Source organism: Podarcis filfolensis (genome assembly GCF_964270895.1).
Source record: "Podarcis filfolensis genome assembly, chromosome: 6".
Taxonomy (NCBI): domain Eukaryota; kingdom Metazoa; phylum Chordata; class Lepidosauria; order Squamata; family Lacertidae; genus Podarcis; species Podarcis filfolensis.
In genome coordinates this window covers 18,313,879-18,328,046 of record NC_139609.1, presented here as the reverse complement: position 1 = coordinate 18,328,046, position 14,168 = coordinate 18,313,879, and the positions used below count along the sequence as shown (strand labels likewise).

General features: G+C 42.0%; 1 protein-coding gene across 6 annotated transcripts in view; it reads right to left on the bottom strand.

Moving 5' to 3' along the window:
* Window positions 1–14,168, bottom strand: part of CFH (complement factor H) — a 43,954-nt gene that overhangs the window by 9,847 nt on the left and 19,939 nt on the right. For 3 of the 6 annotated variants that reach the window (XM_083620241.1, XM_083620242.1, XM_083620245.1), the window contains exons 9-18: window positions 13,692–13,874; window positions 12,996–13,172; window positions 10,865–11,041; window positions 9,675–9,848; window positions 8,521–8,703; window positions 7,698–7,877; window positions 6,157–6,321; window positions 5,033–5,203; window positions 3,835–4,011; window positions 1,911–2,087 (exon numbers count right to left, since the gene is read on the bottom strand). In XM_083620241.1, the coding sequence (XP_083476367.1) occupies window positions 1,911–2,087; window positions 3,835–4,011; window positions 5,033–5,203; window positions 6,157–6,321; window positions 7,698–7,877; window positions 8,521–8,703; window positions 9,675–9,848; window positions 10,865–11,041; window positions 12,996–13,172; window positions 13,692–13,874 (1,764 nt within the window). The remainder of the gene's footprint in view (window positions 1–1,910; window positions 2,088–3,834; window positions 4,012–5,032; window positions 5,204–6,156; window positions 6,322–7,697; window positions 7,878–8,520; window positions 8,704–9,674; window positions 9,849–10,864; window positions 11,042–12,995; window positions 13,173–13,691; window positions 13,875–14,168) is intronic. The other 3 variants (XM_083620243.1, XM_083620244.1, XM_083620246.1) reach the window with 1 other exon arrangement.

The following is a 14,168-nucleotide window of genomic DNA, read 5'->3' as shown; positions in this document are numbered from 1 at the left end:
GTAGCCCATCTAGGAGAAGGAAAGCTCTGATCCTGAACCTTGAGGGATATCTTTAGGAGAAGGAAAGTAAACCCTACACAAATCCAGAGCAGAGTCCCTAAGAAGCATCCATTCCATCCATCCAAAAATGCAATGTCATGATCCCCACTTTCCAATTCCTTCATAAAACAAATTGGAAATTAATATTGGCAGAGCAGGGATCTACATTCCTCTCTGCAATGCTTTGAGATTGGAGATGGAGGAGGAGTCAGGAGGTTGCCCTCTGGGGAATGATAGTAAGTTGGAGTAATCACTGCTGTTTGCCCTCTCTGTTTGTGAGGCATTGGGAGGGAAGCAGAGAAGGAGCTGTTGCCCCCACCATCACTTGCAGGGAGGATTTGCCAGAATGCATCTTGCCAATGAACTAGTGCTGGCAGTAAGAGCCTTCACCCAAAAAGTTACTGTTTTCAGTTTTTTAACGTTATATAGATTTCCCAGCAAAATTCCAACCCGAGAAGAGGTTATGTGTGTGCTGTGGGCCCATTTCTTCCTGGGTTGATAAGGGAGGTACAGTATGATGGGACACACTGCTTGCAGGGACTGCTCAGGTGCTGATACAAATAAAAGGGTACCCCAGGGCAGCAGGAAGGCTGCACTAGAAGGACCTGTGATGTTGATCAGAAGCTCTCTTTTCTCTAAGCGTAGGAGTGGCTGACCACTTCTCTGATTTGTCAGAGAACATTCTGCATCTAGTAGCATTCACATATATTGGAAGCTGTCTTTTCCCACAAATACCCATTCATTGCTGAACTGGAGCAAACAGCAATCCACAGAAAAGCTCTCAGATATGGAGCTTTAAAGCTTGGAGCCCTGCCTAGAAAGTGCAGGATGAAAGGTCAGTGTGGGTGAGCCCAGATTATTGCCTGATCAAGCACACTACAGTGGTACCTTGATTTAAGAACAGCTTAGTTTATGAACAAATTTGAAATAGAACACTTCAAACCCAGAAGTAGGTGTTTTGGTTTATGAACTTTGCCTTGGAAGCGGAACATGTTCCGCTTCCTGTTGAGTGTGTTCTGTTTGTAAATTGAGTCCCCCACTGCTAATCAGAGGCTTCCTGTTGAGTCCTGAGCACCCACACAATACAGAGGTGACATTTGGAGCTTTTGTTTTTGCTATATTTTTGTGTTTTTGTTTATGTGGCTTTTACATTTTTTTGACTGTGACTTGTTCTTCATTTTATGGGACTGACTTGTGACTGTGGCTTGTGCCTTTGTTTTTGTGACTGTGGCTTGTGCCTTAGTTTTTGTGACTGTGTGGAACCCAGTACAGCTTGTGTGGATTGTGTGACTGCAGAAATGGATAAAAGCCCCCCATCCAAACAATGACTATCATCAGTGTACATAAGAGAAAAAAATAATTTTAATTTCTATCATCTACAATACTGTCTTATTTTATAGTACAGTAAATTGATTGTTGCCTTCATTTTATGGATCAATGGTCTCGTTAGATAGTAAAATCCATGTTAAATTGCTGTTTTAGGGGTTGTTTTTCATCGTCTGGAACGAATTAATCCATTTTCCATTACATTCTATGGGAAGGCACGCCTTGGTTTAAGAACACTTTGGTTTAAGAACGGACTTCCAGAACGGATTAAGTTTGTAAACCGATGTAGCACTGTATTGCCAATGCTGATCAGCAGAAACTCTCCAAGGTATCACCAGAGTTCATTCCAAGCCTTTCTACCCCGGATCATTTTAACTGGAGATGTAAAGGATTTAAGCAGAATCACATTTGTGAGCCTAAACATCTACAGAGATGAACTTGCTTGTTCACTATGCCCCTTGCTGTTCAAACCAGTGCTTGAATTGCTCTGTTCCCAGAAGCAAACTACCTTTAGAATTGTTACCCAGGCAAAACATGCAACATACCTTCACAGGTTGAAGCTTCCGACCATTTTCCTTTGTGGCATGTAATATTCCGTGGTCCTTCTGTAGCATAACCTGGTGCACATTTGAAAGGTATCAGGTCCCCAGGCTCATAGCGATTTTTTATTACTCCTTCATATGCAGCATCAATGAGTCTGGGGGGCTCCCCACACGACTTTTCTGAGAAGATAATACAAATGAAAATATGATTCTCAAAAAATGTCACCACACCTGTGTCTGGATTTCCCTACTAAAATACTGAACAAAGCTGCATTTCAAAGGCTGAGGGGAGTTGTGTGTTGTCGGTTGTTTCCCCCCCAAGAGTGAGATATGAAGGCAGGCAGAAAGTGAGCAGAGGGATCAGTAATCAGAGAAGTTCACAATGGGTTAAATGCTGAAGAACATAAATATTACCGGGAAAGAAAACAGATGGTTTAGTAATTTAATATGTCTGCTATGGCCAATCCACAGAATTTAGATACATGTTTAAGTCTGGCCAGGTCCTTAGTCCAGAGGTTTTCAAACTTTTATACCACCTTCCTAATTGCCTGCTCTCAAGTTTCAATTTGACTCCCAAAGAAATCCAAAATATTGAGGGATTCTGGAGTCACAACCTAAAGCACATTCTCAGTTTAAGCAGGGCAGTGGCTATACCCAGTGCTTTTTTTCCTGGGGTACCCATACCCCTAAACATTTTGTGAATCTTTGTACTTTTGTCCATTTACTCTATTCCCCCCAATTTGAACTATAAAATGGTGATTTTCTTGAGTCAAAATGAGAGTACCCCTAAACATTTTCTTAGAAAATAAGCACTGGCTATACCTGTTGGGTTTTGCCACTGCCCCATATAATCTTACAGTGCAGCCCATAATACACATTATGCCTTTTGCTGCTGTGCATTACAGGGGAAAACCAGTAAATGTGGATCAGGTTCTATCGATCAAGTTTTCTTTCCCAGAAGCTTGTCTGTTCTGACTAGGGATGGTAAGCCAGTAAACCAGCGTCTCACTGAGGAGCCCTGAAAAGTTTCTGAGACATTCAAGTGCTGCCCCAAACCAAAAGCAAGGTCATGGTTGAAATATTAAAGCAACAAAATGTTGGACTGCAAGTTGAATTACCCTCAATTCTGTATGAGGGAGAATATTTCAAAACTCTGAATGTTTGCTGTTGGCAGGACACTTCAAGTGAGGCAGTGTCACAATTTCTATACACAATTTCTATATACAATTTCAAAGATGAGTTGTGAATGCTAGCAGAGATAAGAGTCCGGGAATCCAGCCATATTTACAGAGATTTATTGGTTGCTTCAAAGTATTTACAAGAGTTCAAAAGAACGACACCATCACAATCAGCCAGTTGCCGCGAATGGCTCTTTCCGCTTCCCCCCCCAGCAGATCCACCTCCTAAGCCCAGCCCCCCTTCTTCCTCTGCTCTGAGAGTGGCTAGATCCCGGAAATGGCTCCCCCCTCTCAGTTTCATTGTCTCCCGACAGCCCTTTGTCTCCTTCCTCGTCCGAGGAGGAGCAACTGCTAATTAAAGGCACAGGATCTCTGTAAGTGCCCATTCTCTCCCCCTTCTCCTCCTTCTCTGCCTCCAATTCCCTGACAGTTGGGCAAAATGTCTTCCATGCATACTCTTGATGGAACAAGACTGAAGTCTCATTGAAAGCTCTTCATTGGCTATATAGTTACCCCTCCACTTTTGAATGGAAGCTGAGGTCCACCTCTGAGGTTCTAGGAAATAAACAACTATCTGACTTTTAGAAGACATCTGAAGGCAGCTCTGTTTAGGGAAGTTTTTAATGTTTGAGGTTTTTTTTTGTTTTTAATATCCCGTTGAGAGCCGCCCAGAGTGGCTGGGGAAACACAACCAGATGGGTGGACTGTAAATAATAAATTATTATTATATCAAAAGAATATTTTCTTACCTCTGCAAGTTGGCGGTGGGGACCACTCCCTATTTTCGCATGTTGAAGTACTTGATTCCCCAAGTTCAAAACCTTCATGGCAATGATACTCCACACTTTCACCAGAAAGATACTTTCTCTGGGAACTATTATTTACCTCACCATGGGCAATTGCAGGGGGATCTCCACATCTTGTATCTGGAAAGGGAGTTATATAGCATGCAGTCTTCATGAATACAATTAAATGGCATAAAAACATTTCCAGAGTGTGTGTTTGTTTGTTTATTTATTTATTTATTTTCCTTTCTAATCTCTTCGCAGAGCACTTGGAGATGCTTTGTGGAGCACCGAGTGCTCCATGGAGCACAGTTTGGGAACCACTGATCTATTGAATAAACATCTTTATCACCTCACAAGTGCATTACTATTTATAAAAAAAGGTAAAGGACCCCTGGATGGGTTGCGGCGCTCATCTCGCTTTCAGGCTGAGGGAGCCAGTGTTTGTCCACAGACAGCTTTCCGGGTCATGTGACCAGCATGATTAAACCGCTTCTGGCACAATGGAACACCATAATGGAAACACCGTTTACCTTCCCGCCACAGCAGTACCCATTTATCTACTTGCACTGGCATGCTTTTGAACTGCTAGGTTGGCAGGAGCTGGGCAGAGCAACGGGAGCTTATCCCATTGCAGCAAGCCCAATAGGTTCAGTGGTTTAGACCACAGCAGCACCCACATCCCTGGTTTGAATCCCCATTATTAAATAAGAAGAACATAAGAAGAGCCTGGTGGGTCAATGGCCCTTCTAGGCCAGCGTTCTGTCCTCAAGTGGGCAGCCAAATGTCTGTTGGAGACCCACAAGCCTGATCTGACCGTAAGAGCAATCTCCCTTCCTGTGATTTGTAGCAACTGGTATATGCAAAGCATAGGCATCAATGGCCTTCTCCATGAATTTCTCCAGTCCTCTTTTCAAGCCATCTAACTTGGTAGCTGTCACTGTCTTCTGTCTGAGTAGGTTCCAAAATTTCACTGTGTCCTTAGAATAATTTGAGAGAGGAATTGCCATTTTTAGGCCACATTGTCATTTATATTTTCTAGTTTCTTTTCGTTTTTTAAAAAGGTTATGCTTCTTTAGTTTATAAATCACACACCACCGCCCTCAATTCTCTGACTTCTTGAAAACAAAAAAGGGAAATATGAAAGGAAGATCATACTAACCTAAACAGCGTGGTGGGGTTTGCCACTTTCCATTGTCACATTTTATTTTTTGTGGCCCTTGAAGAAAGAAGTTCTCCTGACATCTGAAGCTTATCTCCTCACCACTCTTATAGTTTCTCGTATCAGTTATGTCAATGGCATTGGGAAGCTGAGGTGGCGGTGGACAGAATGCTTTAATAAATAAATAAAAGTCCATTAGAATTCAATGATATAGAGTTATGCAAGGAAACGATGAAAGAGAAGAGCATTTAAGAATCTATGAAAAGTGAGCATCTAGTCAAACCTCCTTATCCCTTGAATGGATTCAATGTTGCAATGAGTTAGTTGCATTGGTCTTGAACCAAAGAGCTGCCTGGTAAAACCTGCAAGAGAAGCAGAACTTCTCCAGTTTAGTTCCAGTGAGATCCCCATGTTGCCTCATCAGGCTCTCCAAAACTCAGTGCAGGTGAGGTGTCTGTCTTCAGAAGTGTGGAGAGTTGCTGTCGCTCCTGAAATATTTGCATGCTAACCTTCCTCTATTGCAGTGTTTTAACCTGCGTATGGTTCAGTTCAGCTTTGCACGCTTCTTGTGGTATACCAAAAAGGTTCTTGCTGGCAACCTAAATCTGACATGTGAACTCAACCCAGATTTTACTATTATAAAGCTACCGGAAGGTCACTGTTGAGAAAGTAGCAAGATACGCCACCCAATCCAGTTTTATGTGTTTCTGAATCCTGGGCATCACAGTTGAGTTGACCTCCAGGGATGGTGCTCTCAGACAGGGATGCAGAAGGGAAAATGCACTCTGTGCCTCTATTTGCAAGAACCAACAGCCTGTAGTGACTGCTTTGCAAGCTGCTAATTCTGTCCTTGGGTCGAATGATTGCCTTTCCCATGTGGCAGCAATGCTTCTGCTCCTGAAGTGGATAAACTAATATCCTGATCTCACACCAGCCGAGTACATAAGGCATGCAGAATTCATGCAATCTTAAAGGAAGCTTTATGTGATCTTTCCAAAGGAGCTGAGTCTAGCCTACCCAGGAAGGCACTCCTGAACAGGTCTGTCCCACTCTTGCTTCCAGTGGCCACATCTGTCACTCAAGTTGAGAAACCATGCATTTGTATATAGCATGCAAAACTGTACCTGTGCATTCTGGCTCAGGTGACCATTTTCCATTAACACATTTTGTTTTATGTTGATTGGAACCACAGATGTAGGTTGCAACGTTGTTGTGCATAAAACTTTTCTCCAGAGAAGCAAATGGTACAAACTCTGCATTCTGTGGACGTGTACATTTTGCTGCAACATCTAACAATTCAAATATTGTTCAAGTAAAGTTGTTTGTTAGCAAATCACAATCAAATGGAGTTAATCAACTAGAAAATCTCACTGGTATTTTTCATGCACATCTATTTTCCAATACGCCTTTCAGTCTTTATTGCAGTCAATCCTTGCAGCAGTTTTGGAGGAGAAACCATAATTATTGCCATTTTTTATAGGGCAGCTGAGGTGAAGAAGTAGTAACAGACTTGATGAAGACCACAAAGTATGTCTGTGGCAGAAGTCTCCTGGCAGTAGGTCTAATTTCCCGTCCAATGGATCACAAGCATATAATTGCTTATGTTAATAAATGGCAATTAAATATGAAAGGTGTCTATATAAATATGAGTTGCATTTATTTGTAATTTGTAATTTGCTTGACACTCAGCTCTATTTCTCCTTTACATCTCCAGGTGAGGCAGTGGAAGTGTTGGACCAGTGCCTTGCCTTGGAAATGGACTGGATGAGAACCAACAAACTGAAGCTCAATCCAGATAAGACTGAGCTACTGTTAGTGGGTGGTTTCCTAGACCAGATAGGTGGGAGGTCGCCTGCTCTTGATGGGGTTACACTTCCTCTGAAGGAGCAGGGTCGTAGCTTGGGGATACTCCTGGATCCTTTGCTGTCGCTTGAGGCTCAGGTAGCCCAGAGTGCTTTCCATCAGCTTCGGCTGGTGGCCCAGCTACTCCCCTATCTGGACAGGGATAGCCTAACTGCTCTTGCCTATGCTCTGGTAACCTCAAGGTTAGATTATGGCAATGCGTTATATGTAGGGCTGCCTCTGAAGACAGTTTGGAAACATCAGCTGGTGCAGAATTCAGTGGCCAGGCTGGAGCAAGGCTGTTTGAGCATATTACACTGATCCTGGTCCGACTGCACTGGCTACCAATTAGTTTCCGGGCTCGATTCAAAGTGCTTGTTTTGACCTATAAAGCCTTAAACTGCTCAGGACCACAATACCTCAAGGACCGCCTCTTTCCCTATGAACCTACCCATACCCTGAGATCATCTTCTGAGGCCCTCCTTTATGTGCCTCCTCCTCAAGAGGTCCAGAGGGTGACAACACGACAATGGGCCTTCTCTGCAGTGGCTCCCTGTCTGTGGAATGCTCTGCCAGGGAAGTTTGCCTGGCGCCTTAATTATACACTGTTAAGGCGCCAGGCAAAAACTTTCCTTTTTAACCAGGCCTTTGGTTGATCTGATTTACCCTTCTGTTTTTTTTTGGGGGGGGGGCTATTGGCTTGTTGTTTCTGTTTTTATTATGTATTTTGTGGTTTTATATCTTGGTTTTATTCTGGGAACTGCCCTGAGACCCCTGGGTGTAGGGCAGTATATAAATTCAATAAACAATAATAATAGCTTACCAACACATGATGGTAACTCCCACTGTCCATGCACACACACAGCTTCTTTAGTTCCAACAATGAAAAAACCTCCATTACATTCATATGCCACAGTTTCGCCATGCAGATATCTATCTGAGTCAACACTGACAGGGCGTCCATTTCTAATATTTGGAGGTACTTCACAAGCTCTGGTTTCCTCTGTTGAAAACAGAAGGAAATGATGTGAAACAAAATATGAGTTTTTATTTTCTTAAAACTATAATCTCAGTCCCCAGTTGTTTTGGCTGCTCATTCTCTTCAGCCTCTCCTACACACCAGATAAAAAATGCCTAGGGCAGCCCTTCATTTTTCAGCTCATCAGTATATATTGCAGAAGTAGAATGAAGAGGCAGACTTTGCTATTATTATGGCTTGTATGATTTTAACTTCATTCTTAAGAACTGAGCATTGATTTGTTGTTATTTTTCTCTGTTCCGTTTTGATCTTATTTCCAGTCCCAAGCATTGGAAACTTAAGACTGGAATTTAGAAATGGATTCTTTTATTCCACATTTGGGTAAACATAGCATTTCAATGATAAAACTAAGCATGAAGACACTTAAGATGGTCTGTTTCTGCTTCATATGGAGACATCAAATGTTACGCTCCACTTTCCCTTCGGCAGACCTTTTTCTTCTCCTGCAACTTGGGAAACTTCTGGGACAGAATTCCCAGCATGTAAATAGAAAAGAAATCCTAGTGGAATATATGCACATGGTGGACTTTGCTGAGTTAACAAAAACAGTTTTATCTGCACATAGCATTTGCTCTGTGAGCATGCCTTAGTTGCATCTGTAATTTACCTTTGCAGAGTGGTAAAGATGTCCACTGTCCATCCAAACACTCAGTCAACTTTGATCCAGTCATTGCAAATCCGAAATTACACTTGTATTCCACCTTTTCTCCATGTTCATATTCTTCCCGAAGGTCACCGCTAATACTGCCATCCGAAATGCTGGGGGGTGGCTGACAAGGATCGACTTGTGCTGGAAGTAAGAGAGCATCACTTCAGTCTTGTATCTGTTGACTCAAAATAAGTCTAGACAGCACACCCTTCCACATAAAACTTTCACAATTATGAAATGATGTTGGATGTGCTGAGTTCCAGCCAGTTGTGTGGAATGAATGGTGTCATTTATGTGGGAAAGACTCAAATGATCAGCACTACTCATGTAGCTCCTAGTTTCACCCATTACCCACAACTGCGTAGAGGAAGCCAGGGGGAAATGGTTGCCATGTTGCTGAATGAACCCCCCCCCCCCAGCTACAAATAGGTAGGGATGCTCACACAGGGCCATTCTGGGGTTACTCCTGCTTTACATAATTTTGCTTATGGTAGCAAGGAATGTAACCCCAGCATATGATGAAATTTACCTGTATCAAATGGAACTATATAACGGAGTATATTGCATGTATAACATACCATATTTTCCCATATAATTTTGTGTTTCATTTCATTTCATTTCAGGCATTTTCTTTCTCTTTCAAAACTCAGCAATGCAGAGACAGCTTGGACATAACTGGCTGGTAGATGCAATATGCAGGCAATGTGAGCAAATCTCAATCAGGTTGGAACCAGCAAATTCCCTACATAAATCTGTTAAAAACAGATTCTTCCTCCATTGCTATACATGGAGCTGCCTTTATTTATATGTAATCCAAACTCCAGCAGCTAACTTGCTCACCCCATTGTGCAGATTCGAACCCCCGACCTTCCAATTAGCAAGCCCAAGAGGCTTAGTGGTTGAGACCACAGCGCCATCGGCGTCACCTCCTTCCCATACTCCATTGACCACACAACACTAAACAAAATGTATATATGTATACATTAGCCAGTGAAATCTTCCCCAGTAAGACTTGGGAGAAACATTACTAAAAAAGGCTGCCAGGAAATTTTTAAGTGTAACAAGCGCACTGATATTTACTTTTTGTATAAGCTATGAAAAAAAATGCATACCTTTACATGTTGGGGGCTGTGGAGACCATCCAAAATGATAACACTGGGCAGAATCAGGCCCAACTCTTTTGTTGTTTCCGCTGCAATAAAATTTCACCACGTCTCTGTGCTGATATTGGTTCTTTCTAGGGTCAAGTTGCCCATTCTCCAGAAGGAAACCATCACAATGTATTGCTAAAGGAAATGTTGAGCAAAGCAGATTGCATTTCAAAACAAACATGTCTGAAATTAAACTGCTGAGCAAAATGTTTGCAAATGTTCATCAAACTTATTGCAGGCTTGCATAACCTCTGACCCCCTGGGAGTGGAGGCCAATAAATCTTTAACAAGACAGCATGCCATGTTTCTCAGCTATTGGGTGAGTCCACCTTCCTCATACCTTCAAAATTTCCATGCCTGAAAATCTCTCTAGAAGAAGTCAAATTCTGTTTATTCACAACAACAACAACTGGCACACTCAGGTGAGTTGCTGGTGCTACTCTTAATCTAGAAGATGGTGTGAATTCTTTGAACAACCAGAGCTTTGATATATTCCATTAACTTTTTGCTTTCCTGTTGTTTTTTCTTCATTCTTTACATTCCAGGTGAAGGATTCTTATCAGTCTGCCTGGATGGAGGAACCACTGCAAAAAGGTGCTTCAGTTGGGGTATTTTATTCTCAGATGTTTTCTATGAACTCTGAGCAAGCCAAACACATTGTTAAACACAGAGCAAGTTGCCTGACTCCTATATGTAGCAATTTCATCTACAGAATCAGATTGCTAAAAATCCAGCTTCATATCTTACTTTATTACATCCCAGATGAGTACATATATTCTTACTGATCATTATTAATGGAAGTGTTAGATCACCCATTTATGCCAACTTGAGGTTTTTTTAGTTATGTAAAATCATTAGGAATCACTGGGAGAAAATTACTTGAAGAAAATAAAGGATATTGCTGGTTATAGCAATATCAGAAGAGAAACCAGAGTATTGCTGGTTATGACATATTAGATAATCCTAAAGTCTATATCTAGGATAATTGGAGGCCTTGCTTCTGAAAGATTATAAACTAGTGGCCTGTATATGTAACCGCATAGAAAACATCAGTGAAACAAACCTTGTTTGATTGACAAAGAATGTGTTATATAATTATATCAAGGCTGTGTTGTATACTGGTAATTAAACAATGGTATTTTATAACTTACGTAGACATTCAGGATTTTGACTCCATCCATTCTCTGTGCATACTACATGGTCACCTGTGGCCTTTTTAATAGTTTCAAACCCATCTTTACATTTGTAGTGAAGTATTTCTTCAAACAAGAAAACCGATTGACTTGTGTTAAAGATTACATTATTTTGAGTTGGTACTTGGCATGTCTCTGAGGAAATAAAGAATGAATTATATTTATGATTGGTTTTATAGCATCAGTTTACATGTTCTAAAATCTTGCTAGTTGAGACTCCATGAACACACGTGTGAAATTAAGATTTTTTTTGCCCCAAAATGCATCACTTTACAGTTGTTTAAATTGAATTGCCTTTGCCATTCTACCATCAATTCACTCAGTTTGGAGAGTCCCTTTTGGGGCTCTTCACTGTCTCTTTTTGTTACAATGACCATGAACAATTTAGTATCACCAGCTTCCTTGGCCATTTCACTGCTCACCTCTAACTCTAGATTGTCTATGAGCTAGTTAAAAGGAACAGGTCCCATTACTGATTCTTAGGGACTTCACTTTCTGAATCCCTTCATTCAGAGAACTGTCCATTTCTTTCTTCCTGCTGGTTAACCAATTCCTGGTTCATAAAGGAGCTTCACCTCTTATTTCATGACTGCTAAGCTTATTTAGGAGTCTTTGGTGAGATACCTTGTCAAAAGCTTTTTCAAAGTCCAAGGGGTCAACCAGATCACCACCATTCATATGTGCCTACTAACACACTCAAAGAACTCTACTAGGTGGGTGAGACAGGATTTGCCCTTACAGCAGCCAGGCTGTTTCTACTTCAGCAAGATTTCTTTTTCTATGTGGTTGGTTATTTTATTTTTCACAATACTTTCCTCAAATTTCCCCAGAACAGGCATTAAGCAAGCAGAATAAAAATTAAGCAACTGTAACCTTGTACCTACAGGACCGCCTCTCCTGGTATGCCCCGCGGAGGACCCTAAGGTCCACAAATAACAACACTTTGGAGGTCCCAAGCCGCAAGATGGTTAGATTGGTCTCAACTAGGGCCAGGGCCTTTTCAGTACTGGCCCCGACTTGGTGGAACGCTCTGTCACAAGATACTAGGGCCCTGCGGGACTTGACATCTTTCCGCAGGGCCTGCAAGACAGAGACAGTCTGACCCTTATGTTTCCCTCTCCTTGTGTTTTCAGTTTATAGGCTACTATTAAAATGAGGTTGCATTTTAAACTGTATTTTAACCTGTATTTTAATGAACTTGTTTTTTGTTTATTTGTGTGCCCCCCCCATTATGTTTTATTGTAATCTTATTGATGTTAGCAAAAAATGTATTATTATATCATTATTATTAATAATATAACTTCCAGGCTCTCCCTGGATCCCATTTTAAAAACTGGAGATACATTGGCTATTTTCCAGACCTCATTATGAAGGCTAATCTGAGGGACAAGTTACATAGTGTAGCTAAATGGACAGCAATTTCACATTTGAGTTCTTTGACTACTCTAGGATGGATTTGCCAGTTTGCATTTCATCAATGAGGCCTAGAACTTTGTCTCTCATCAATTGATTGGCAAGAAAACAACTTCTTGTTGTTAGTTTGAGTTTCCTGCTGTAATATGTTCCTCAATATTTTGCTTTCGAAATTACCGTATTTTTTGCCCTATAGGACACACTTTTTTCCCTCCAAAAATGAAGTGAAAATGTGTGTGTGTCCTATGGAGCGAATGCAGGCTTTCGCTGAAGCCTGGAGAGCGAGAGGGGTCGGTGTGCACCGACCCCTCTCGCTCTCCAGGCTTCGCGCAGCTCTCCGCAAGCGGTGGGAGCCACGGCAAGCCGGAGAGCTGCCTGTTCTGGGGGCTTCCCCCGCCCCAACCCCGCGCCTGGGGAAAAAAATAATTCCCCCCCTTTATTTCCCCCCCCAAAAAACTAGGTGCGCCTTATGGGCCAGTGCGTCCTATGGGGCGAAAAGTACGGTACTACCACTGAAAGAAGATGGAGGAAACAGACAGAAGAAGTCCATATTGTGTAGAGTTTAGCCAGGTTGCACATGGTTATCAGAGCAGACTGCTTTTTAAGCTTAAGTTAATGACTTTTCCAATGTGTGGTCTAAACCAACCCATTTTTCATGATTCTTTAAACTGCTTACTGATACACTTTGGTTCAGGCTTCCACCCTTCTTCATGGCATTGTATATCTCCCCTTTCAAGTCCTTGCGGAGTTGTGAAGCCAGGCTGACAGCGATATGATGTTTTGTCATTCAAATTATATTGGTTTCTTCTTTCAGTGAAAAAGCCATTTGGTGGTTTCGCGGGTCGACATATTTCTAATGAGGAAAAGGAACATATTAGATACATGAACCCATAAATTATGGTGAGCTTTGTTAGCTAAGAATCAGCTTCTTGTGAAGTCCACTACAATGTTTCATAAATTTCTCAACTGAGATCTAGTCTGGTTAAGTTATATAGCTCAGGTTTTAGAGAGACTTTAAGGTTCATTCCACAGCCTGTCAGAAGTCCCACCCCTTGAGTACAAATATTAAACAAGTTATTCCAGGTTCAGCTCCATCTACCACATGTTTGGCAAGTACCAAGACTGCTTGTGATTGCTTCACCCAGTGAAGGGGAGATGTTCAGAAGAGATAGGTGCTGCAAAGGCCTCTTTTCCTCTGCTACTCATTACAAATCAACATGAGATTTGCAAACATGCACATCCTTAAGCTTTCCAATAACTGTGAGAAGTCCAAGAAAATAATATAATGTACTGGTTGTTCACAGCAGGACAGGGCAGGCTCCAGGTTCTCAGGTTCTATATTGTCAAATTGGATTCCATAAATAACACTTACTTTTTACATTACAACGTGGAGTAGGTGACCAGCCATTTTTGGTGCACACGGCCTTAGCTTGTTGATTTATAGGATCATATCCAACCTCACAAGAATACGAAATTTCATCACCTTCTATGAACTTCTGCCAAGTATGGGCATTGAATGTACCATGTGCAAGCTGTCTAGGAATATCACATTTTTCTAAAAGGAAAAAAAGAAGAAGCTTACATCATTGATTGACATATATTTTGGCAAAGACTCTCCTCCTGCAAAGAGGGGAGTGGTTGTGGTCGGGGCCAGACTCCGCCTCAAGCAGGGGGCGTTAGCCCCCTGCCTCCCACTCACCTGGCTGGCGCCCACGCCCACGGGCAGGCACCCAACCAGGTGCCTTCGAGGGGGCGTGTACGGCAGCGCAAATTGCTGCCGCACCAGCCTCCTGGCCTCTCTCTTCGTTGGACCGCTGTGAGTCACCCACCCTCCACTCCCTTAGAGCTC